General features: G+C 38.3%; 1 protein-coding gene across 2 annotated transcripts in view; it reads right to left on the reverse strand.

The window, feature by feature from the left end:
• Positions 1-161: 161 nt before the first annotated feature.
• The window catches only part of GRK4 (G protein-coupled receptor kinase 4), an 83,696-nt gene continuing 56,237 nt past the window's right edge, over positions 162-27,620 (reverse strand). For both annotated transcript variants that reach the window (XM_027822465.3, XM_037898172.2), the window contains 7 exons: positions 17,741-17,778; positions 15,543-15,632; positions 13,682-13,890; positions 12,543-12,680; positions 11,622-11,759; positions 10,182-10,313; positions 162-8,448 (listed from right to left, as the gene is read on the reverse strand). In XM_027822465.3, the coding sequence (XP_027678266.1) occupies positions 8,395-8,448; positions 10,182-10,313; positions 11,622-11,759; positions 12,543-12,680; positions 13,682-13,890; positions 15,543-15,632; positions 17,741-17,778 (799 nt within the window). In that variant the 3' untranslated portion in view covers positions 162-8,394. The remainder of the gene's footprint in view (positions 8,449-10,181; positions 10,314-11,621; positions 11,760-12,542; positions 12,681-13,681; positions 13,891-15,542; positions 15,633-17,740; positions 17,779-27,620) is intronic.

The raw sequence follows: 27,620 nt of genomic DNA on the forward strand, positions 1-27,620 counted from the left end.
TTAATATCTTAAATTGCTAAAGAACTACCAATATGTAAATAAAAAAATCTAATTATATTAAAATGGATTTGAATAAAAATTGATTTAAAATATTTTATCCACCTTGGTTCCCATGAAAGACTCATTATATAGATCAAAAGACGAGACTACAAGACATATGATCTGTTTATGTGGCAGTGTTTTACTTTTATTTCAGTCATAAAAAATGCTTGATAGAACATAAAGCTGCTGATACAAGAACATTTCAGTGGTTGGAAGACATTTTTAGAACTTATGTTGCTCACATTTAGCAATGAAAATGGTTATACTTTGAACAATAATTCTGATACATTAGCATCATTATGCAAAGAAGAAAGGAGAGCTACCTACACGTGTTCAAAACTTAGTAAAAAGAAAAGGAGTACTAGTGGCACCTTAGAGACTAACCAATTTATTTGAGCATAAGTTTTTGTGAGCTACAGCTCACTTCATCAAATGCATTTGACGAAGTGAGCTGTAGCTCACGAAAGCTTATGCTCAAATAAATTGGTTAGGCTCTAAGGTGCCACTAGTACTCCTTTTCTTTTTGCGAAAAAAGAACACGGCTGCTACTCTGAAAACTTAGTAAGTTACTCCATGTGGACAATACAATAAATATGGACATTGTGCAGACATTCATAAGAGATAACATTACCATCAGAAAGCATCCAGATCATTCAAGGCAGACAGAACCAGAATTCAGTTTAATGCTGTTTCTATTAACGTATTAGAAGGAGCTGTTGTGCTGATTGGTCAAGTGTGTAACAAAAGAAAGTTACTCTAGTTTTTCTGGAAACTGAAACAAATACAGTTCTTCATACAGTTGCTCACTTAATATTAAGTTCATGTTACAGAACTAAAACAAAGATCTAATGTCTCTGTTGACATGTTTCTAGAATGTTGTGAACAGTACTTTTTGATTTCATTAGTGATACAATGAGAAATTTCTCTACACTGCGCAAAGTTGGATTCAGCATTTATAATGCAGTCACAACAAATACCACATTGGAACCAATTGGCACAGTTTAATTAGTTGCACCCTTTAAGAATCACCTTCAGTATGTATAATTTTCTGGAAAGTCTATAACTGGTTTCTCAAATTAGCCAACTAAAGCAATTCTCTTTCATATATGGGAATAGGGCTGCATAACTAAAGCTTAAAACTAATTGAGGAAAATACCCAGCATTCACCAATAGCTACTACATTATGTTGCCTGAGCTACCACAATTTTTTCATACACTGTGGTGCAGTAATTTTAAGTGCTTTTTAAATGGAGAGTTTTGTATAGATATTGTGAACACAGACATATAGTGCTATATCAACAACTAACAACAAAGAAGCAGAAGAACTCTTTATAGAAACAAAAACAGCCCGACATGAAGACTCCATTTTGTTGGTCACAGGATAGATAATGAAAACTTCTGAGTTACTAGCACATTATTTCACTGCTTTGAAAATACAAGTTAAACATGTATATTAACATATGGACATTAAGAAATTAAGGACATACAGGAACAAACACTAGAGAACACAAAACAAAGACAAAAGGAGACTGATTATGTTCTCACTCTGGTGTAACTCCACTGAAATCAATTACACAATATAAGAGCACGATCAGGCCCAATATTTTAGATCCTTAACTTGCCATTATTATAGCCTTGGGGGGTAACACAGGGATTTTGAATCGGAGATCGTATACTAGCTTTACATGGAAGTAACTCCATTGACTACAATGGAGTTACTCCTAATCTACAACAGTGTAAGATTGGAATTTGCTTTGGCTTTTGTACAACTTCACAGTAAAAGCTAAAGGAACATGTTCATATAAACAAACAGAATTCTTCAGTCCTTCCTTCCTTTATTTGTCATGAAGTTCTACATACTGCGTGAGCTGTGAATCAAGGCAAAGTTCACAGAAAAAAATTGTAATTTATCACACCATGAGTATTCTGCTTTCAGTGCTTTTCAAAATTTACCTCCAAGAAGTGTTAAAACAAGAAATTCAATGAGAACATTAATCAATATTACTACCTAATGATAACAGAGGAAGATGATATCAATGTACCATATGTAAACGGGTTACATTTATACTTATGGTTTGTGGCTTTCTAATTCATGAATGGAATTACATTAGGCAATATCTGTTCACTAGTATTTTGTCATATTTTATGTCATCTTAGTTACTTTTACTATCTTAGATGTTTGCAATGGTGACAGTTTTAGTTTACTAATTCCTTATATAAAGTGCTGAGGCTAGTGCTCTGCCATGATAAATGATACAAAAGTCAGACTGCTCACTGAATAAGAGGCAAAAAGACAAATTTGTGTCTTTTGTCACAAAATGTCAATTTAAACACACTGAAAAGTGATTTAGGCCCTAATCTTGGCAACACTTATGCCTATGTTTAACTTTACAGCTTTGAGCAGTCCCAATGGGGAAATTTAGAGTAATGAAGCTTAGCATATGCATAAGTGTTTATAGAAACAGGACAGAAGAGTAAAACCCGTTTAGAACCATTTCCCCTTGCTTGCCCACTAGAGCCCCAACCTTGTTCCGACTGAAGTCAACAATAAAACTTCTGTTGACTTAAATGGCACAAGATCAGGCCCTCAGTGCACAGAAGTAGCATGGAAAGATGGGCAGGCAAGAGACTCTAAATGCTGCCTTTATGGCACAATTTGCTGGTCTCTGCAAAGGCAGGAGGGACAGCAGCACTGTACAGATTCCTCGATAGTACTGGATTTCCATCTGTCTCTACCTCCCTTTACAGATGAAGTTTTAAATTTGACGACTCCAAGTTCTTAGTAAAATTGATTCAACTGTTCATTGTTACATCCATCTATCCACAAGCCTCAGAAATCATGGATATAATGTTAAAAACCTATGACTGCCTCATGGCAAAAAATACAGCCTTCACTGTAGGTGAAATTCATTAGTACGATTGTGCCATTGTATGCCACTCTGGCAATGCAAAGCAGCTGCAAACCCAATTTAAGTGGTCAGTTACACCAGATTTTCAGCTGCTTTGTATTGCTTGAATGGCGTATAGTAGCCAGAATGCACTAGTGAATTTGGCCCTATAAATATATATTTTAAAATGGACCTTGCAAACAATAAGAGTGCAACAACACACAAGTTAAAGAAATTTAATGAATGCTCAAATAAATTTAATTTACTGCTTAGGTAAATGAAAGAGGTGCTCATTTGGAAAGCTATGAAAATTTGACAATTTATCTGACAAGACACAGCAGCCTTTGGGATAAGGAAAAAAAGATGGTACTTCTCACTTCAGATAAAATGAGATATAGGATCTTCCATCCACAGATCTCACAAGCATTACAATGTTAGACCTCAACACTACTTTACAGTAGATAGCATGCACATTTTAGAGAGGTTTATACAGATTAGTCATTTGCTAAAGGTTAGATTCTGACATAGTTAGGAATAAAACCCAGGAATCTTGACAGCTAGACCCTTGCTCAAAACATTAGACTTTAGATAAAACTCCCATTTATAAAAACAACATGCTGTTTCTTGAAAAGAATGCCCCTTTACCAATGGCCTAAAATTTCCACAGGTGCCAAAGGTTTAAACAATTATGATTAAAAACTAAATTTTCCTTGTTTGCCCAAATGTGAACAATATTTCCTTTTTTGAGCAAATTTACAGTAGGTATGTGTTGGTCCATATTAAGAATGAACACATCAATGGGTGGGAGTGCAGTAGGAAGTAGCAGTAATGTTCATCTGATTGAGATGTTAAAAACTAGAACAGGACAGGACAGCCAATTCTTTTGAAAGGTTGCTTGTAAACATAGCCTCTCTCTCTGAGCCCTGGTCTACACTAGGACTTTAGGTCGAATTTAGCAGCATTAAATCGATGTAAACCTGCACCCGTCCACACGATGAAGCCCTTTATTTTGACTTAAAGGGCTCTTAAAATTGATTTCCTTACTCCACCCGACAAGTGGATTAGCGCTTAAATCGGCCTTGCCGGCTCGAATTTGGGGTACTGTGGACACAATTCGACAGTATTGGCCTCCGGGAGCTATCCCAGAGTGCTCCATTTTGACCGCTCTGGACAGCACTCTCAACTCAGATGCACGATTGTTTGCCGTTGCTCTGACGCAGGGAGGGGCGACTGAGGACACGGCTTACAGGGTTGGCTTCAGGGAGCTAAAATCAACAAAGGGGGTGGCTTTACATCAAGGAGTATTTCAGGCAGGACTTCACGGAGGGTTCCAATAAGAAATGGTGCACCTAAGTTATTGTTCTTATTGGAACAAAGAGGTTAGCCTGGCCTCTGATTGATACATGGCTAGATTTACCTCGCTGCACCTTCTCTGTGAGTGACTGCAGTGTGACCTAGAGGAATGAGTCCCCTAGACAGGGGAGGGGGGGAAGCAAATGAGTACAAAACAAATCTGGTCTATTTCTTGTTTTGATCCACTCCATCTATCTTTTACATCTTTGGCTGGCAGCAGACGGTGCAGAAGGACTGCATGCCATCCACATCTCATGGCTGCTCAGCAGAAGATGGTACAGTACGACTGCTAGCCATCCTCATCTCTTGCCTGCCCGGCAGAAGATGGTACAATACGACTGCTAGCCATCGTCATCTCTTGCCTGCCCGGCAGAAGATGGTACAGTACGACTGCTAGCAATCCGTATTGCCTGCCTGCTCACCATAAGATGGTTCAATAGGACTGACTGCAGGACTAAAGAGAATGACCTGGTAAAGTCACTCCAAATTTAGTCCCTTTGCCCATGTCTGCCCAGGCGCTCCCAGCCGACGTGGCCAGGAGCACCTCGGACATGACGAGGACGGCTACCAGTTGTATTGTACCGTCTGCTGCCAGAAGGCAATGGGTTGCTGCTACTGTGTAGCAATGCCGTACCGCGTCTGCCAGCACCCAGGAGACATACGGTGACGGTTACCTGAGCGGGCTCCATGCTTGCCGTGGTATGGCGTCTGCACAGGTAACTCAGGAAAAAAGGCGCGAAACGATTGTCTGCCCTTGCTTTCACGAAGGGAGGGAGGGAAGGGGGGCCTGATGATATGTACCCAGAACCACCCGCGACAATGTTTTAGCCCCATCAGGCATTGGGATCTCAACCCAGAATTCCAATGGGCAGCGGAGACTGCGGGAACTGTGGGATAGCTATCCACAGTGCAACGCTCCGGAAGTCGACTCTAGCCTCGGTACTGTGGAAGCACTCCGCCGAGTTAATGCACTTAATGCACTTAGAGCATTTTCTGTGGGGACACACACACTCGAATATATAAAACCGATTTCTAAAAAACCGACTTCTATAAATTCGACCTTATTCCATAGTGTAGACATACCCTGAGGGAGGCCCAACAGTGGGCAGGGCATCCTCCCAGCCAACTGGTGTCATTAACTGTCAGTCAGTGAGGAACTGCAATTTTTTTTTTCTTAATTGGTGGAACTGAGAGAACAGAAGCATAGTTTAGGTTACAATTGCCCTAATTTTGAAACTTTGCTCATACAGATACTTTTTTAGTTACACCACAAGGTCCAAATTCTGCAGGAGTGCCTGAGCACAGGTCCCACTGAAGTCAATGGAAGCCCTGCATGCATCTTGCCTTGTTTTCCCAACTTAGGTGAGTAATGACTAAGAACTCAGATTATTGAGAAGGGTTGATGTCACTTGCTATTTACTATGGATAGTTATAAGAAGTCACTGTTGTACTTTCTGCAAATCTTTCAGTTCTCCAACATTTTTAACACTCTTATTTCCTTAGCTGCTGTCCTGTGTTATGGAAATATAACTTTGTTTAGATCAGATAGAGTAAGGGTGTTATAGTAGTTGATTTCCTAATTAAGGTATTGTCTATATAAAAAAAGATAGTATCTTATTTGATTTTGAGAGCTTGACATGCATGGCAAATAAAAATATACTATTTTCTTTACTCTATTTAAAGCTGATACCTGTGGTTTCATCATTTAAAATCTCTCAGGCTGGGGCCATGGTATTCTTGCCCAACTTGCTCTAAATTGCTATTAAGTCCATACGTCACTCCATATGTCCACCATTGTTAATGTTACCTTTGTATCACTACACTAAAAACCAGAAGTTTTAACGTAACATTTATATTAATCAAATCAGAGAAGTAAAACCACTGTTCTCTATCTGGTAAATGTCCCAAATTGTCCAATGGTTATGCCCTTACTCCTATACCCCTAGCCTGTCTGTCTCGCTCTGCTCCTGTGTGCACCATCCCAGCTCATGCTCATTCTCCATCTGAGTCTATCCACACTCCAATCCCCTGGCTCCTGTCCCCTTCGTCCTCTGCTTCCCCAAGCCTCTGGTTCCTGCAACCCCCTCACATTCCTTCTTGCCCCCATTTCCCACTTCTGTGCATTCCAATGTGGCCATTTTCTACTTCTCCATACTACCTGGGTGCCAGCAATGGGAGTATTGAGAGCACAGGAGAGTCTCCCTGATTTCAGTTCATGTGCCTATGGGTTACAACTACCCCCAGCAGCCAGGAGCAGCATTTGCAGGAAAAGTCCTGTTCTGAGCCTTGGGTTGAAGCATGCTCAGTTGCTCTGTGCAAATGGCATATATGCAGTCCATTTGTCACACAGGAGCTGTGAAGGGAATGGAGCATGCTCAGCGCAGATGGAATCTTCAGAAAATTTAGCTGTCAAGGAAGTCTCTGAGCATGCACAAACTTCAATTTTTCTAAGGCTTATAACTTGGTCAAATGTGGTTAAGTTTTTCTGGGGATGGCAAAGGCACATTCCTGACTCTGGAGTAAACTGCGCTGCCCAGATTTCAAGTTCCTGATCCAACGTATGGAAACACTACAGCCTCTCAATGAAACAGTTGTAAGAATATTTATAACATGGGCAAAATGTGTTGTTTGGATCTTAATGTGATCTTAGAAACATCTGAACAATTTTAATAGGTAGATAGAAAGAGTCAGGCAGACATCTGGGTTGGATAGGTTCAGCCAAGAAGGTTAAAATTTGGCAAAGTTATAAGCAACAAAAAAATGGTGTCTTATAATGGGAAGTCTTGAACAATCATATCTACAGGTAGCAGTACCAGTTCCACCTTTATGAAAGAATATCAGTGGGGCTTTTTTCTTATGGAATTATTCTTTTTTGGTGTGTTTAAGAGTTCATACAGAAAGATTCTTAATTATTAGTTTTATTTTTACTCAGTAGTCATGATCACAGTCAACGCTGTCATCAAAATGTAAGAATCTACAATAGCAATAAGCAAGGAGGTATTGTGTGGTAGATCAGATCATACCATTTCGTGATTCTGACTTACCAGCACATGCTATAAATGAAAGCCTATAGCATGGAGTTGGCTAACAATCGCAGGGAAAAAAGTTCTGTCCACAGTGCTTAGGGAAATCCTGTTAGCAATAACCATGAAATATTCAAAACATAGTCAAGCTGTATAGCTGGCATGGTTCTGATTCCAGTGTAGACAAAGGCCTTACTCAGATAAGCTATATCTAAAGTTGGGAAGGGGAAAGCTATGGACCAAAATCATAAATTACTACTTCTAAAAAAAATCTGGAATTCCTGTTATGTTCACTCCTGACAAAGATATGAATAGAAAGGCAATTATTCTAAAAAGATACAGAGAAATGATTTATCTTTCTGATAAATGGGGGAATATATATATACACATACTTAGTCAGAAATCTATTACTGTCTCTGATATCAACATTTGGAGAAATTAAGTTTGTTGCAAAAACAAGGCAATATATATTACACACAATATACAAAACAAGAACTATTTGAGACAAACAAATAGTCTTTAAATCCAAACTTGTAAAAAGTATTTTACAGAAACTGGTCACAGTGCACTGAACTCATTCCTTCTTTTCCTTGCAGTTTCATTTTAAATGACTTGGGAACTACATTAGGGTGCAATCTAACAGCAAACAGAAATGAAGTGTTATTAACACCAGAAATATTAATACTAATCAGTATGACAATTGAGAATAAACCTAAATAATATTCTGAGGACTAAGAAACAGTGCCATTCAGTAGAGTTGCCAGGAACAACAACAAAATCATCCCCAAAGCCAAGTAACATCCATATCACAGATAGCATAAGTTTCTGTACTTTAAAACCCTTAAGTATTTCCAGATTCATTCCAGTTAAAATACATAATATATCACACACTTACACTTAAGTGGCACTCATGGCTTTTTTACAATAAAGATTTAGTGAAAATATACATCTTAACACTTTAAACTAAAGTACAAATATACAATATCTGAAAGCCCATACATAATTTTTTAAATTTATAATACACTTTACATAGATAAAAACATTCAGAGTTCATTCATCCTTTTATTTTTGGACTATAATTCTCTGATTTAGAGTCTAGAGGACTCCTCTTCATCATCAATGTAACCAGATTTAAAACAGACCTGAGAAAGAGACAAGACAAAATGGCTGCATTTAGTTAAATAAGTAGCACAGCTGGTGTTTTGTGGCTGATTTGTTTTTTTGTTTGTTTGTTTTTTTTAAATAGAGTCCATATAATTTTTCTGCTAAATAAGTAGTTTTGTGGATATCAAAAGGAAGCAGCAGGCACCTCGAACCAAAGCTCAGACAGTTTTCACTTCGTCTAACTTTATTTTAATTCTTTCCTTGTGAAGTCAGTAATAGAAGACAAGATTTATAAACAGTATTTCATAGCCAATTGAAGGACCTCAACCCATAAAACATTTGCAAACATTCTTCATCAATACAAAGCCCAGTTTTTGAGGATAGCTTAGGCAAAAGAAAAATTATAATCAGCAATAAGAATGCAAAGTAAAACTGTGGTCAAAAGACCAACATTTTGACTGCAACCATGCTAGCCTAGGAACTACTGGTACATTTGCAAATTATTTTCATTCACCAGATGGGATAGCACAATGCCTGCAAAAGCTGAAGACAGTATTGTGTTATGTAGTCTCCTGTATATCAGCCAGAGACAACTGTACTGGATGAATCAGTAACAAAATGTCATATTACTGTGTAAATTAGCCTGCATATTTTGGTTCTATGTTTTAAGGCCTCAGTGGATTTTCTGATACTCGGACAGTGTAGGTATTAAAATATTTCTTCTTTTATATTTTTCATATGAATAGCTGAATGTTCACATTCAGTGGAAACAGTTTCAAATCAAAATAATGCAGATGTATAGTCTTCCCTCAGTGTAGATATCTAGCTCTCAATAACTTAAATGGGAATCATGCATAGGCAGCCAAAGAAGACTAGATTCCTGAATAACGTATAATCGGGTAACACATCATTCCTACATTAAAAACAAACTGGAAATTTTCTTATAGGTACAGATCAAATATATTTTCTAAAAATGGTACTCTGTTGTTTTTCCTTGCTTAAAGTGTCTTTTTTATTGTAACCAAAAGGTCAGTTCACACCAACATTCAAATGCCCAACTGATGACAAAAATGTTTAATATGCAATTATATTGCACAGCTATATTGTAGATGCTTCATGATTTGTTCCTAGCAATTTAAAGTAACTAAATCTCTATTGAAAGCCAACATTATTTCTATGGTTCTTTACGGTGATGAACTCATCCTTCTCAAAACAATTTCACTCCGAATTTGTATGTGCTGGTCTGCATGTGGAACACACTAACAAACAGCCTATATCGTTCAAATCTATATGCAACAGACTATATTAAGACAAACTATGTTTCTCGTGTCTTTTATGATAAATATTTTGGGGTACAATTCCTAAAGATTGGTCAATTTTAAGATATTTTAATATATTTATTAAACATTAGGTCTTAGAAGTGGAGTCAGCTTGTTGTTTGGGAGATGGTGTCGCTATACATGGGTTTCCCAGTGAACAACAACTTATCTCAAAATCTACACACCCTTAAAATATCCTGATGTTCGTCTCCTAATATTTTTTTCTTTGGAGTCACTGTCCATTCAGTGATCATATCAGACATCGACATTTAGTCCAATCTACAGTTTTGATGATTTTTTTTTCATTATAAGCCTTTTTTATGCATAGTGAGAGATGATCATTTGATAAACATTTTAAATTAATTTAAAAAGCAAAGGCAAAAAAGTAATATATATATTATATATATTTGTATTGTATAAGAAAAACAAAAAGCCATAGGCAGTACTCTTACCCCTCTCCTGAAGAGTCTGTGAAAGAAGCCTCTCTTTGGTCTAGGAGTATCTTTGCTCGTATCTAGGTCTGTTGACAAGGTGACATCAGTTTCATATATATTGAGCTCTTGAAAGCATTCTGTTTCAATCATCTACATGGAAAGAGAAGAGATACAAATGAAAAACTCAGTCATATAAAGACCTCCAGACATTATTCCAGTTCATGTAAGTTAAGAGTGGCCGGTGGGCTAATGGCAAGTTGCCAGCATAACAACTGGATTCTTTGCTGAACCAGGGCCACATAGAGGAAGACACAAAGTAGCTTTAACCACCTCTGTTCAACCTAAAAGGTATTTTATTTTACAATTAGTCCCCAAAAGCCAGCACGGCTGCCAGGGATCAGCCGGAGACAGCTGCTTTCCTTGCCGCACCATCTTTATTGCACAGGCCAGTCCCCTGGATTTATGGCTCCTTTGTGACAGTGATCAGGCAAAAAGCAGACACAGGATAACCATAAATTTGGGCCCTTATGTGAAGAAACTAAGACCAGCTTTCTATAATTCTTGCTTGAACCATAACATAGAAGCACTCATATAAGTATACCCCTCATCCCCCCACCCCTACACACACACACACACACACACACACACTCTTACACTTTGCTGCTGAAATTTCCATTGCCCAAACTGCAACATGCACAACTTCTTGAACTGGAACTGGATTTAATCCATGCCAGATACATAAACATGGATATCTCTTTCTCCCTGTTTCAGGGCAGCCTAACCTGGAGCAGGTGAAGCTGCATATGAAATCTCATTAATTACAATCAATCCAGTGTGCCTGCCACATTGGTAGGGCGAATTAACTCTAAACATGGTCCTAAATGAATTCATTCGTTAGTCAGCTTGGAATACTTATTTAGGAAGCAATATCAAGTAATGTTTGACTAAAGTAATAACTGCTTTTCTGAAAGCTTAGAGCAAGGAGAGTCCACAGAGTTCTACACTGTGGCTCTTGGCTGTTCTCAACATGAATACACAGGTAAGATCTATTTTAGATGCCTGTAAAAACAGCTAACGTTGAGTACATTTATTTTTTTGTACTTTGAATGGCACTCCTTCAGGCCCCACTGCTTTGAATGATAATATTAGAAATCTTTCAGAGACAGGGTAAAAACAAGAAGTGTGCTCATTGTAGTGGATGCTATTGTTTTCTAGGCAGCATTCACTAAAGCATACGGTGGTGCAGCTTCCATCTGTTCAATTTTATGCAAGTTACATGTGGCTCTTGGACTCCTGTCAAATCGTCAGTGGGGCCGTTGGGAACATTCTGGAGCAAATGCTTGAAGTAAAAAGGAAGTTTCACTATAAAGTCTGGTTAAGGAAGTTAAACAGTTTTGTATTTTTAAATGTTCATTATTGTTACACTAACACAAACAGGACTTGTTCAAAGTACAGTACCTCATTTTGCCAAGGGATTGAGACACAGCCTGTAACAAATTTGGAATAGAAATCATCATCTGTATTATCCAGGTTCACTCCTTTTACTGTGGAGAATTGCTCTATATCCAAGACATCCTTACAATACACCGCACGTGGCTGCAATATGAAACAATGATTGCTTCTTTGAGATAATTTTTATTTTCAGAGAAAACTGGGCAATTAAAAAAAAAAAATCTTCAGTTCACATTGTTTCCTATTCACTATTTATTTACCTGAACACTGAAAGGATACCACTACACCCTCTAGACTAGTACAGCTTAACCAGTGGTGTGAGACCTGTAGGAGGTTATGAAAGGACACCCAGTGGGTTGCATGCAACCAAGAGCAGCAAAATTAATGGTCACTAGGAGCCATGGGGAGCCCTGACAAAGGAAGTACGATAGCAGCTTGCTCCCTCTCACTTCCTGAGGCTGTGGTAGTTGACTCCTGCTCTGCCCACTCACTCCCAATCCCAGAGATGTTTCTCAGTGCCCAACCTTCATTTGTCAGGACAGGGGAAGTAGTGATTTAAAGAGCTGGGGAACCAACTTCACAGCCCCTTGGAGCTGTACTTTATTCCATGGATCTCAAAACCCTTTACAAAAGGAAGTGCCATATAAATAGCTAAATATCATCATTAAACAACACTGAATTACATTTGCATTGTGTTGCCCATTTAAATAATTTTGTTAGGACTCTCTGGAGATAGGGCTCTCCTAAGTCTTTGCACAAAATTCAGGTCAATCATCTACAAATATTGCCACCTCCCTATTCAACCCCTTTTGCAGATAATAACTAGCTTCTGCACCCTTCCTATTTTCCAGTGCAAATTGATTTAATTAGCATAGAAGTATATTTGTGTCTATTTAAGTACTAGACACATCTGTCTCATCTACTTACATCTGGTAAAAACGGAGGTTCTAACATGTTTGCTTCCAGTCTCTTGAAGTTAATATTCTTGAAAATGGGATGCTGCTTTACAGCAGCAGCTCCATCTCCAGTGCACCCCAATCTTTCCTTTGGATCTTTGGCAAGTAACTGCACAGACATAGCAAACAGATCATTGAATTCGTCCTTTATACATGCCTTTTTAAAAGTTATCTTTACAGCATTTTTCAATAGAAAAATATATATTAGTTTTATTTGGCTCCTTTGCTTACTGAAATCTGCAATTGACAGCTGTACCAAAATGTTAACTTTTAAAGAACTGGAAATCTGAAATATGTGGCTTAAGGGCATTAAAGTATTTTCATTAGGCTAGTTTAAATTAAAAACATTCTGTTTTTTAATTATTATAAATTCTACCCATAGAGATAACTTAGCAGCTCATTAAACATACTTATGTTTATATGCTTGGTGATCATATATGCTTTGCCTCATATCTCGCTTTTCTCAAATGCAGATCTAAAATTGGTACAGTATCTTACTAATTCTAGACAAGACATTTTTGTAAATCAACCAGAACAGATATATATTATAAATATTATTTTTCTAAAGAACTCTTCAACTGTGTAACTGCATGTTATCTACCACATTTAACTGGATTTTACTTCAATCGATAAAGGTTAAAAAAAAATCAAGCTGTCCTATTATGTGGTCTTTTTCTTTACACAAGAGAACTAATATGCTGCTTTTCTATCACATCTTCCCCATATTAAATCCCAGGGTTTTTGTCTTGAGAAGGCTTAACTCTGCCCTTGGTTATGCTATGTTCAAACTGTGGTTTAGCTTGAGGATATGGACTACTACACTTATAAAGCACACCATTTTGTAAGCTATGCTGCAACAAACATGATCTTCCTTCAAGCATTAAGAGAAGTCTTCAGTTCCTAAGTCTGACAACAACAGCATGGAACTGTTTATGGACTTCTATCACATCAATCGTTGAATCACAAAAAGAGATGAAAACGACCTATGCAGGTCACCTAAGCCATGAAGTATGAAAAATTTCCAACATAATAAAGACACTAAAATTTAAAATTTCAGCTCTTTAAAGAGTTAGAAATTTAATTTCCAAACCTCTACGTCTCTTCACCCACCATCCTGCAGATGGATTTTGTCTCCTCTGAGAATTTGTCCGAGTACACTTCCTGGTCTTCCTTCACTCTTCGGTCTATCTCATTCAGTTTGACCTTTTCCTTACGCTTCCTGAATGGTGATTGTCCCTGAATCATTTCATAAATTAGGCAGCCAAGACCCCACCAGTCAGGGCTGAATGTATAGCTTTCATTGTTGAGGATTTCTGGAGCTACCAAAAATAAAAAAATAGAAAGATTCATGTGTTTTAGTTGTTTTCCATTATTTGATCAGTAAAACAAATCCACTAAGCTAACATTGCACTCTGCCTAAAAACAGACTGTACAGTAATAGTCGATGTCCAGAGTTACAGAAAGTCCTTATTCTCATATTAAGCGCTTTTTTGCTCAGCTAACTATAGGTCCTTAATTGCTTCTTCTCTAAATCAATATGAGCCTTAAGCCATTTTTTAAATGAAGGTAAAATTTTCACAAGCTAAGCACCTAAGATTTAGGAGTCCAAGCCACATTTTCAAAAGTGACTTATGCAATTAGGAGCCTGAGTCTAACTGAATGTCAATGAGATTTAGGTGCTTTTGAAAATTTTACCCAGAATAATTAACTTTTTGAGATGGCTATATATAAAATTTAATTTTGTAGTTTTATCAGACATGACCTTGTGAAGCTGGCAGATCAGGTGCCAGCTCATGCCAAGGTCCCTAAGCCTCACTGAACACTTTCAAGTGCATCGCTGGAAACCAGCCTTGCTTACTTGTTTGTTAGCACTATCAGAATAAATATTAGAGTTATAACAATGCGTTTAGACTTTATGGAATGTTTGTAGGATGCTGCATGCATTAATCCTACTTATATCTGTATCCCATGTTATAAGATAACGTTTAAACGTTTTCTCTGTAACTATAAAAATATTTGTTAAGACTGTAAATTTCCCACAGTCAGGAGACAAGCATTACCATGTGTGAAATATCAGTTTACCCCAAGAGGTGTTATTTCCTGGCCATCTGGAAGGACTACTGAATCCAAATGGGCCATTTTGGAACACAGACTTTGTCAATTGTCCCCCCACCCACCCACAAAGAGGTTATGTGCAGGAGCGCTCATCCTATCAGCTTGGATTCTATGGTGAGGGGGGATAAAAATCCCTGACAAGGAGAAACTGGATTTTTTATGCTGTCTGGACTCTCAGGGACAAATATTCCTAAACATAAGCAAGAGATCCCCATGCTGCCTGGCATGGGTCAGCCTGAAAGGACATGCAGAGCTGCTTATTATAGAAGCTTATAGTACCTTTTTAACCCTAAGACTAACTCATTTGTGTACATGTTTTTTAACCTTGTTAAAAAAAAGAACTCTTATTTTCTTAGTTAATAAATCTTTAGTTAGTTTATTACAGGATTAACTACAGGCATTGTACTCTGATCTCAGCCCAAAGACTACTGACCTGAGGTAAGTGACTAGTCCTTTGGGACTGGAAATAACCTGAATATTCTGATTTTTGGTATAAAATGACCATCTATCACATACTTGCCTGGGTGGCAAGATAGACTGGAATGCCCAAGGGGACTGTCTGTGTCTGCATAGTAAGACTGGTTATTGTGCTAGTAGTTCACACTTATTACCGGGTTGGTGAAATCTAATTATATAATATACAGTCTGCCCTGCTTTTTGACAGTCTGCCCAGAGGCTGGAACCATTACAGACAGCATGACACACCTATTCACATACTGTACCCTTTCTTCACACTAAGAATGTCCCAAAACCAAATCAAACCCAGTATGATTCTGTATTCTAGAGTCACCTATACTTAAGCAAGTGTAATCAACCTCACTAGTATGGTTTAGCTAGTTAAAGACATTTTACATACCCATGTATCCAACTGTTCCAACCCGCCCTCGGACTGTTTCTCTTTCTGGGATCTGCACAGCTAATCCAAGATCTGAAATCCTGATGTGTCCTATTTACATTGAAATTAATTGCACAAATTCAACAAGAAATAAAATATTAGCATTTTCAAATATATGGGATTTCCATATCCTTCACCCTCCATCCCCCCTGAAAAAGTAAAAAAAAAAAAATCACTTATTAGGCCTAAGACATTACCTACACCGACGGAAGGGCTTCTTCCATGGGCATAGGTAGTCTATCTCCCCAAGAGGCGGTATTTAGTTCAACCGAAGAATTCTTCGGTGTACCTAGCGCTGGTCTATAAGGAGGGTTAGGTTAGTATGGCTACATCTATGGGGGGTATGGATTTTTCACACCCCTGATAGACTACGTGATCCTGAAGTAAATTCCACACACCCCAAGAGACATAGCCATAAGCTCTTTAATCAATTTTATCAAAAAACACGTTTGTGTGGTCTTATCCTTCCATTTAACAAATTGGAAAAAAAATGAGGCACAGAACTAATAAGCTCAAGTTCACACAAGAAATTTGTGGCTGAGCGTGGAACAGAATACTTCACATGAAAACATGACTGTAGGCTGAATAGGCTTTATAAGTTTCCATTTCAACTCCTATGTTTATTCAGCAGCCACAGGAATGGCAATATAGTATCATATTTAAGTCTTATTCTACTGTATTAAGCTTCTTGACTTCTTAGCAGAACATTGGAGCTTGCTCCATTTCATTCCTTACATGAGAGACTATGCAAAATTATCAGTTTCCTCTCGAAGACATTGTAATAAGTAGAACAGAGTGAAAACCAGAATATCCATCCCACAGGAAATTCTGATATTTCAACATTTGTTTCACATACTGAATCAAAATTTTTCAAAGAACAAGTTCCAAATCAAAAATTTTTGAAAGTGTAAAATTAAATTAAATATTTTTAAGTCAGTTCAACATTAAACTGCATCAGCCAATGGTTCTGCAATGCCTCAAGGAGTTGTAATTCAGATGTGTCATGCCCTTATTCTTCTGCATAGGCCCGGCTCCCTAATCAGATTACAGCTACTATGATACACTACACTCATTTAACTCCCATAAGGCACCATGTTGCTTGGCGAGAGGGGAGACCACAGTGCATCATCGGAGAGAGTCCACCCACGGAGCCAATTTTATAGGGAAAAATGGGAGCAACACAAATTACCCAAACCACAACTTTCACGAGATACTGTGTCACCATAGGTAGTTGCAGCTTAATGTTGAACTGACTCAAAATTAAATATTTTGGTTCAGTTCAACAAACCAAAATATTTTGATTTGGGTTGGATCTATTCCTAACAAACTAATTGATTTTTGTGCTGGGGGATAAAAATCAAAATAATCAGGCAAAAATCTAAATTTTGCCACACACAAAAAAATCAGTTCGGTAGAAATTGTATTTTCCACTGAAAAAATCATTTAAATGGAAAATTTCCAACCAGCTTTAGTAATAAGATAAAGAAAACACATTTTGATAGCTTTTAGGACAGGGGCAATGTCTTCATACATGTTTATACAGTGCCTAGAATAGTAGGGCAATCTCAGTGCAGGTCTCTAAGCTTAACTGTAGTATGAATATTACATAATTTTGCATAGAGCATTTAGAAGCAACTGATAAAAATGAAGAATATCATATATAAATTAGCACACAAATGGAAGATCCTAGATACAAACTAGACTTTCACAAAAAATTCTTGTAAATAGGAAGACGGTGATAAAAATAGATTTTATATAAATGATGATGCCCCATTTTGTAAGTGTCTCAGACTAAGTCTTTTACTTCTGGGGGAAATCTGTACTACTGTGCACACCTGTATGAATCCTTGTTTGCAGAATTCAGGTAAAATTGTCTTCCAGTCAACCCTATGAAGACCTCAATTAGCTACATTAGATCCAGTACTAAAAGCTGTCTGAAAGAATCAAAGAATGAAATTGCAGTGTGTTCTATTACTTTCGGTAAAGCAAGAACAGCTAATTTTTTCCCACTCATATAAGCACACTTGCATGCTAATATTTTATTGATCATGTCTAGTATTAGAGAGAAATTGCTAAACCCCCTTAAATTTCTTTGCATTGTACTCAGAATACATTTATACGTTTTTAGTGTACATGCCAAGAAGTTTATGTTTATTTACCACGGTCATCAAGGAGAATATTTTCAGGCTTCAAGTCTCTACAAAGCAAACAAAACAAAAACCGAGTTATCTACGAAGGAAAATTATAGCCACTATCAGGTGTAGTTTTTGCAGAAACTACAAAATAGCTTTCCTTACAAAAGCGGGACTTACGTGTGAAGAGACTATAAGAATCTCAAGTTTTGCAACTTTATCTTTTATAATACATATTTAAACAAAAACCTGATGAACTATAGATTAGGAAGCTTAATAGTAGAAATTGTCAGAAACTGATCCCTTCCCTCCCTGCAGAAGACTATGAAGAATCCAAAACAAAATTTCCCTGGAAAATGTTGACTTTGGGGGGATGGAGGAAAATCTAAACACATCAACACACACACACACACACACACACACACTTTAGGCAAAACCCTGGTGTTCAGTGTTTTGACAGAAAAGTTGACTTTTCTTTGGAAAGCAGATACTCTTCAGGAAAAATTTAATGTAGCTGATTTGCAATGAAACATTGGGTTTTCAGCTACATTAAATTTTTTTAACTTGAATCTGATCCCAATATAGGTAGAGAGGAAAGTTTTCAACCAGCCCTAGTCAAGAGATCTCTCTACCTATATTGGTATCAGATACATGACAGCTACTACCATTTTAAAAATACATTTGTTGTAAACAGCATTCTTATAGATTCATAGATATTTAGGTCAGAAGGGACCATTATGATCATCTAGTCTGACCTCCTGCACAAAGCAGGCCACAGAATTTCACCCACCACTCCTACAAAAAAAAACTTCACACCTATATCTGTGCTATTGAAGTCCTCAAATCGTAGTTTAGAGACTTCAAGGAGCAGAGAATCCTCCAGCAAGTGACCCGTGCCCCATGCTCCAGAGGAAGGCGAAAAACCTCCAGGGCCTCTTCCAATCTGCCCTGGAGGAAAATTCCTTCCCGACCCCAAATATGGCCATCAGCTAAACCCTGAGCATATGGGCAAGAGTCATCAGCCAGCTACTACAGAAAATTCTTTCCTGGGTAACTCGGATCTCACCCCATCTAATAGCCCATCACAGGCCATTGGGCCTATTTATGAATATTTAATTACCAAAACCATGTTATCCCATCATACCATCTCCTCCATAAACTTATCGAGTTTAATCTCAAAGCCAGATAGATCTTTTGCCCCCACTGCTTCCCTTGGAAGGCTATTCCAAAACTTCACTCCTCTGATAGTTAAAAACCTTCGTCTAATTTCTAGTCTCAATTTCCTAGTGGCCAGTTTATATCCATTTGTTCTTGTGTCCACATTGGTACTGAGCTTAAATAATTCCTCTCCCTCTCCGGTATTTATCCCTCTGATATATTTATAGAGAGAATCGTATCTCCCCTCAACCTTCTTTTAGTTAGGCTAAACAAGCCAAGCTCCCTGAGTCTCCTTTCATAAGACAAGTTTTCCATTCCTCGGATCATCCTAGTAGGAATGGAATAGCTTGCATAGCTTCCCTAACGTACATGGACAGGGATTTTTCTGCCGGGCCCGTCCCACCTCACAGAGCCCTAGAGCCCAGGCTCTGGCCAGAGCCCAACGCCTACATTGCAATTAAACAGCTGGTTAGCCTGAACCCCACAAGCCTGAGTTAGCTGGCATGGGCCAGCTATGGGTGTCTAATTGCAGTGTAGACATACCCCTCAACTCCCTCTGCAGTTTCACCTGGGTTAGCTGTGTGTTTGTGTCTTACCACTGTTCTGAAGTGTGGCTTTATAATGTTAAGTAGTTGCTATTCAAGGTATCTGAATTTCATTAGTGGAGGAAGAGATTCCAAAGAATATGTCTGAGCACATGCTGATGGTAACAATCATCAGAACCCCGATTCCTGCTTATTACACAGAATGAGGAAATTGACAAATACAACTTCAAAAGCCTACTCAGTGACTCCCGTTATGTTGGATTTATCTGCATTCACTTTCTATTTAACACAAATGTCTGAAGGATTTTTTCTGCTGAACGTATTAGCAAGTTTTGCATTAAATGTACTTCAGTTTGTTAAATTAAGAACATAGAATACTGAGTATTAGGGATGTCAAGCAATTAAAAAAATTAATCGTGCTGTTAAACATAATAAAATATAATTTATTTAAATATTTTGGGTGTTTTCTACATTTTCAAATATACTGATTTCAATTATAACAGAATACAAAGTGTACAGTGCTCACTTTATATTTATTTTGATTACAAATATTTGCACTGTAAAAAACAAAAGAGATAGTATTTTTCAATTCACCTAATACAAGTACTGTAGTACAATCTCTTTATCATGAAAGTTGAACTTAAAAATGTAGAATTATGGACAAAAAAAACTGCATTCAAAAATAAAACAAAGTCCACTCTGCCCTATTTTTTGTTCAGCCAATCGCTCAGACAAACAAGTTTGTTTACATTTGCAGGAGATAATGCTGCCCACTTCTTGTTCACAATGTCACCTGAAAGTGAGAACACGTGTTCTCATAGCACTGTTGTAGCTGGTGATTCATATGTCCCTTCATGCTTCAACTATGATTCCAGAGGACATGCGTCCATGCTGATGATGGGTTCTGCTCGATAACAATCCAAAGCAGTGCAGACCGACGCATGTTCATTTTCATCACCTGAGTCAGATGCCACCAGCAGAAGGTTGATTTTCTTTTTTGGTGGTTCGGGGTCTGTAGTTTCTGCATCAGAGTGTTGCTCTTTTAAGACTTCTGAACGCATGATCCACACCTCATCCCTCTCAGATTTTTAAACTGAGATTCTTAAACCTTGGGTCATGGGCTGTAGCTATCTTTAGAAATCTCACATTGGTACCTTCTTTGTGTTTTGTCAAATCTGCAGTGAAAGTGTTCTTAAAATGAACAACATGTGCCGAGTCATCCTCTGAGACTACTATGACATGAAATATATGGCAGAATGCGCATAAAATAGAGCCGGAGACATACAATTCTCCCCCAAGGAGTTCAGTCACCAATTTAATTAACACATTATTTGTTTAATGAGCGTCATCAGCATGGAAGCCTGTCCTCTGGAATGGTGGCCAAAGCACGAAGGGGCATACGAATGTTTAGCATAACTGGCATGTAAAAATACCTTGCAATGCTAGCTACAAAAGTCCCATATGCACACCTGTTGTCACTTTCTGGTGACATTGCAAATAAGAAGTTGGCAGCATTATCTCCCGTAAATATAAACAAACTTGCTTGTCTTAGCAATTGGCTAAACAAGCAGGGCTGAGTGGACTTGTAGGCCCTAAAGTTTTGCATGGTTTTCTTTCTGAGTGCAGTTATGGAACAAAATAAATCTACATTTGTAAGTTGCACTTTCACGATAAAGAGATTGCACTACAGTACTTGTATGAAATGAATTGAAAAATACTGTTTATTTTTACAGTGCAAATATTTGTAATAAAAAATAAGAATATAAAGTGAGCACTGTACACTTTGTATTCTGTGTTGTAATTGAAATCAATATATTTGAAAATGTAGAAAAACATCCACAAATATTTAATAAATTTCAATTGGTATTCTATTGTTTAACAATGCAATTAAAACTGTGATTAATCATGATTAATTTTTTTCAGTTAATCGCGTGAGTTAACAGAGATTAATCGACATCCCTACTGAGTATACAAAATAGCAAAGAATTTTATTTTGTGTTGCAATTCTGTACTTAACCATAGTATGTTTTGCACTTGCCTTAAATACCATTGATAAACCATATGTAAAGATCTTCCCAATTAAAAAAAAAAAGAGATTTATAAAGACGCATAAAATGTTTGACAGGGTTCCTTCCCCACTCTGAACTTTAGGGTACAGATGTGGGGACCCGCATGGAAGACCCCCTAAGCTTATTCTTACCAGCTTAGGTTAAAAACTTCCCCAAGGTACAAATTTTGCCTTGTCCTTGAACCGTATGCTGCCACCACCAAGCGTTTTAAACAAAGAACAGAGAAAGAGACCACTTGGAGACATCTTCCCCCCAGAATATCCACCCCAAGCCCTACACACCCCCTTTCCTGGAGAGGCTTGAGAATAATATCCTAACCAATTTGTTACAAAATCATCAGAGGCCCAAACTCCTGGATCTTGGAAAATGGAAAAATCAGTCAGGTTCTTAAAAGAAGGATTTTATTTTTTAAAAAAAAAAGGTAAAAATCATTTCTGTAAAATCAGGATGGAAAATACTTTACAGGGTATTCAGATTCAAAACACAGAGGATCCCCCTCTGGGCAAAACCTTAAAGTTACAGAAAACAGGAATAAACCTCCCTCTTAACACAGGGAAAATTCACATAAAACAAAAGAAACTAATCCGCCTTGCCTGTCTTACCTATACTGGTTGCAATATTGGAGACTTGTATTAGGATGGGTTGGAGAAGATGGATTTCTGTCTGGCCTCTCTCAGTCCCAAGAGAGAACAGCCACGTAAACAAAGAGCACAAAACAAAAGCCTTCTCCCCCCCACCCCACCCCAAGATTTGAAAGTATTTTGTTCCCTTATTGGTCCTTTGGGTCAGGTGCCAGCCAGGTTAGCTGAGCTTCTTAACCCTTTACAGGTAACAGGATGTTGCCTCTGGCCAGGAGGGATTTTATAGCACTGTATACAGCAAGGTAGTTACCCTTCCCTTTATATTTATGACAATGTTAAATTATGTTTTAAATTGTTTCCACTTTTCATAGCATAAAGACAACACACAAACTAAAACAGAAAACTTAATATAGGTATAATTCTCATTAAGAGATAATATCTAAAACCATATCAACAGCACAAATTTTTAATAAATTGTAATAATTGTAATAAATAAGGACAATTCTGAATAAAAGAAGATGATACATTGAACAATTTAGATCAAATTAAATCTGGTAACACTTCAAGATTCATATTCACAAATTAACCCATTTCTTGGCAGTACATCTTCATTTCATTATTCTTAGAATAATGGTGATGTACATTTGCTCATGTTCAGGTTTTACTGAGTATATAACCAGTGAGATCAGCTAGATGCACACTATTTAGGAGATCAACAAATCAGTGTAGTCAGTGCAATATTTTTCTCCAAGTAAATGAAGATTAAAAACAAACACATGGCAAAGGATTAAAACAATGTAATTTAAAACCATGATTTTGAACCTGTGGTCCGTGGACACCTGGGGTTCCACAGACGATGTCCAAGGGATCCATGAAAGGTAACGATGAAAATAAAGTTTCAAATTCCAGAAAAGACATTCAATTTTTCTGATCAATCAAAAGTATATGAATACCCCCACCTACCGGTCAAAATCTAGAAGTGTTGTCATTACCATAGAAGCTCACAGTTTAGTGCCTTTTCTCACACTGTGTCAAATGCCATGCCTAGCACATGCAACATTTATAATTACATTTGGTTCAGTCAGTTTTAACCCTAAGACTTCTGTGGTAGGGGCCCATGCACCACTGGTTGAATTTCCAAAGAGGTCCTCGATTTGGAATTTTTTTAGGGGTCCGCAAATGAAAAAAAAGGGTTGAAAACCACAGATTTAAGAGACTACAAAGATAATGGTGGTCAGAAGGTAGTGATTTGGAAAGCATTTCTGTTTCACATAGAGAAAGTTAAGAATATTTTTTAAAGACTGCATAAATTTTAGGCTGAAAAATCTAATCTCCTTTAAGAATTCAAATCTGTTTAGAATTTACATGCCATAGTTTACCCAAACACAGTACTCTCTGTGTTTAATTGGGACAACTCCCAGGGAACTGATTAAAACCTAACCATACTTAATAGCAATGACTGTTGTTTAATGGGGATAGTAATTAATTTCTGGCATGATTTTGACAGCCATTAGATCAAGAACTACTGGAGCTACAATCCAGCTGTTGAATGGTGCCTAAGATGAGTTTCCAGACCTGGTGGTTTACGAGATATTGGACTTTGGAGCTGATGGTGCTTTTTCTTCTTGGGCTGCTCTTATTTGAGACAGCAGCTTTTTTTTTAATGCCGTGGCAACAGTCACCATCCTTGCTGGAAACACAGGCCCCAATCCTGCATTGTGATCCCTAAGTATGTAACTCTTCACTTGAATGGACCACAATATAGGATCAGGGCCGCAGCAGGCAACTTTAATATTGGGAATGGAGACCTCATGAATGGACTTTTTTCTGCAGCCAGGGAAATGTTAGAAGATTGTAAGAGGCATAGAAGTAAAACTGGATTTTAAAAAAATAAATACTAGAAATTACACAAGGGCTGGTTCTGTGGCCATTATGTTCTACATGGAAGCACACGTATAAAAACCCAAACCATCACAAAGACTACACAAAAACCCAGCTGCACCTTAATGTTGGATAAGTGAATTAAAATCCCTGGATGAAAGGTGCTGTAAGTACAGAATATTGTTAATATTCCTGCTTAATTGGGGCACATTTCAGTGATTTAGTGATATGCACAGGACAGAACTAGCATGAGACACGTGGTAAAGATATAAGCATCACTAAAAGCAGTTTTCAGTCCTCCTTTGCTGTGATACGTGTACAGAGTGATCCCATGTCCTGGAAAACCAGGAATGTCCTTGTTTTCAGGGCCTGTGCATGTATGTTTTTTCAAAGCAGTGTTCTGTCCCAGTTTTTGTAACCCCCTGAAGACTCTGAGCAGCTGCAGGAGTTGTTAGCCAGCAAGGCTGGACACTAGGTTATCAAGTGCAGGGAACAGCTACCAACAGGCTGGCCACATACTGCCATGTTTCCTTCCTCTTCCATGAGCATGACAGACAGATCCTCTTGAAATCCTGGACTCTTTGAGGGCTAGTGCAGTTTCCTGGTCTTGTTTACAAAAGCTCCCTCCCCCTCCTTCCCAAGCACATAATCCTATTTCAAAGATGCTCGTAACCCTACTACACTGCACCAGGAATGGGACTGTAGGAGAGAAAGGGAAGCAAGTTGTAACCCTTTCTTCCATAAGTACAGCTTTTTCTCTTGGAAAAAATCTGGTCACCCTTATCTAGTCAGGAGATGTCAGAACAGCTTCATGACTGCTTAATCTTGGCTGTTAGCTTGCTTTTACGTGCCAGCAACTTATGGTGATATGCTATGCAGAGAGTCTCACAAGCTGCCACCAAGCAGGCTCATTCGTAATGCAGGTAGTGCCCTCCTCCCAACTCTGGGCTGTCCTTTAAAACACAGTGGGCCCCTGTAGCTTGACAACAATATTACTATCACTCTCTAAAGAAAGAAAAGGAGTACTTGTGGCACCTTAGAGTGACTAACAAATTTATCTGAGCATAAGCTTTCGTGAGCTACAGCGCACTTCATCGGATGCATGTAGTGGAAAATACAGTGGGGAGATTTTATATACACAGAGAACATGAAACAATGGGTGTTACCATACACACTGTAACAAGAGTGATCAGGTAAGGTTAGCTATTACCAGCAGGAGAGCGGAGGGAGAAAAAACCTTTTGTAGTGAGGTTCCCTGCCCGTCCCCCGCCCTCCAGCTGGTAATAGCTTACCTGACCTGATCACTCTTGTTACAGTGTGTATGGTAATTTTGACCATTTAACATTTTATTTTAAAATATAAAGTTATTTGGAAATTGAATAACATAAATTGAAATTTGCCGTGTTTCAGTGTTAGTGAATCTGCATTTTTTTTTTTTGCCAAAAACAAAACAAAAAAACCGATGACTTTCAGTCAAAAAGTTTCACTCTGTCATTGGTGATGAGCAAGGTGTCCTAATAAAGAAAATTATATTGGTTCAAGTTAATCCTGCCACTTTAGAGATTAAGAAACGAACAGAACACCACAATGCTTTCAGTTCCTCCTGAAGGAATTACATTAGCAACTGAAGATAAAATCATTCCCAGAAGTGTGTAAACATTGATTCTGGACATACAACAATTAATTTTGGCACTGCAAGTTGCTGTATAGGTCTAAGAGCAATTCTGGTTAAGCAAAATGTGTTAAGATCAGTTCAGTTTTCTTCCATTGCACACTACGGGCCCATCTGCGCTGAGAAACTCAATTTTAAGAGTGTTGAGCACCCTCACTGAACTCCATTTAAAGTGAATAGAAGCTACAAGAGTTTGCGAGTTCTGGAAAGTCAGGCTTTAGATAATTATACTAGATAAACAGCAGTAAAACCAATCTGGACTACAACATAACATTACTATTATTCGTATTATCGGACTGCCTAGGAGTCCCAGTCACGGATCAGGCCCCATTGCGCTCGGCACTGTATGAACACAGAACAAAATGACAATCCCTGTTCCAAAGAGATTACAATCTTGATCCTGTTCCAGTTTTCAAGATCAGTTCTTGAAAAGTTTTTAAAGTGAAAAATGTTGCAGTTTTATTGTGTGTTAAGAATGGAGCTGAAGTTAACAGTTAATGGCCTCCAGAATGCTTTCCATGTAGCTAAAGGAGGAGCGCACTGTTTCATAAATCTATTGATTAACATTCCTCCCGTCCCAACCAAGCACAAGTCACCACTGGAAAATTCTTGTGATAGGTTATTGAAATAAAGTGGGCACAGTCCACTATCTAAAAAGAGGATGATTTTTTCAATGTAGGTATGTATGCCTAAACAAGGTAATGCTACTGATTTCAATTTGGTTCATATCAGGGATTACTCACATGTAGAGAGTGGCAATGCACAAGAAGATTCAAGCTCTCTCAAATGGTCAGCACAATTCTAGATGACAAATGAGTGAAGTAAAATATTTATGAATTAATGCTCCAATTCTACAATGTGCTGAGCATCCTGAACTACCAATTAAATCCATGGCAGTTGAGGGCACTCTGTTTCTTTCAGGGTCAGGATCATGGCTTGTGAAGAGTTGTGGCATCTTTAAGGCAGAAAAAGCATTAAAAAAGATAAATAGATTTTATGAAATTGGATTACTGACGTCTTAGTGTATAATAATCAATGCAAGCAGAAGATTTTAAGTGCACCCTGCCCCCCAACTCCCTGCACCTCGCACCCCTCCTGCACCCCAACTCCCTGCCCTGAGCCCCCTGCCACACCCTGCACCCCAACTCCCTGCTCTGAGCCCCCACCACACCATGCACCCCAACTCCCTGCCCTGAGCCCCGTTGTACCCCACACCTCTCCTGCACCCCAACCCCCTGCCCTGAGCTCCCTCCCACAGTCTGCACCTCTCCTGCACCCCTGCTGAGCCCCCTCCTGCACCCCAACCGCCTTCTCCGAGCACCCTCATACACCCCACACCCCTTCTCTGCCCCAATCCCTTGCCCTGAGCTCATTCCTGCACACTGCACCCCCTCCCACACCCCGCACTCCCTCCCGCACCCCAACCCCCTGCCCCGGCCCTGCATACAATTTCCCCACCCAGATGTGGCCCTCGGCCCAAAAAGTTTGCCCACCCCGATCTACTCTCAGATATTATTTTAAAAGCTAACAGCAGTAGAGGACCTTCTGTGCTGGAGGAAAGTGTAGAGAGGTAGAGCATGTTAATTATTGCAGTTGGAGAAGAAAACGAATTTGTAAAAAACAAACTGGACTCAACTGAAAACCAAGTCAAGTTACATGAGGAGGATTACGGATTTTTCCACCAAATCCCTGTGTGGAGGAAGTCAAATTATCTGTATAAATTTCTTCAAACTGACTGCCTTACGTTTTAGGCTTTATCATTTCCACATAGATAGATTCCTATTAAGAAATCAGAAAGCTCAAGAATTACACACAAGATTTTAATCACCACAAAATGCAAGTGACCTATGTTCTGAACATAGCTGTGGAAACGGATTATATTTTCTACATGATTTCTATAGTCAGATTTTACAATTACTATATTCCTGATTCTATAAAGAAAAGCATTTGAAAACACTAATCAATTAACATTTTTTAGGGGTAACTTCTTCCCTGACAGGT

Source organism: Chelonia mydas, chromosome 4 (assembly GCF_015237465.2).
Source record: "Chelonia mydas isolate rCheMyd1 chromosome 4, rCheMyd1.pri.v2, whole genome shotgun sequence".
In the NCBI taxonomy this organism is placed as follows: domain Eukaryota; kingdom Metazoa; phylum Chordata; order Testudines; family Cheloniidae; genus Chelonia; species Chelonia mydas.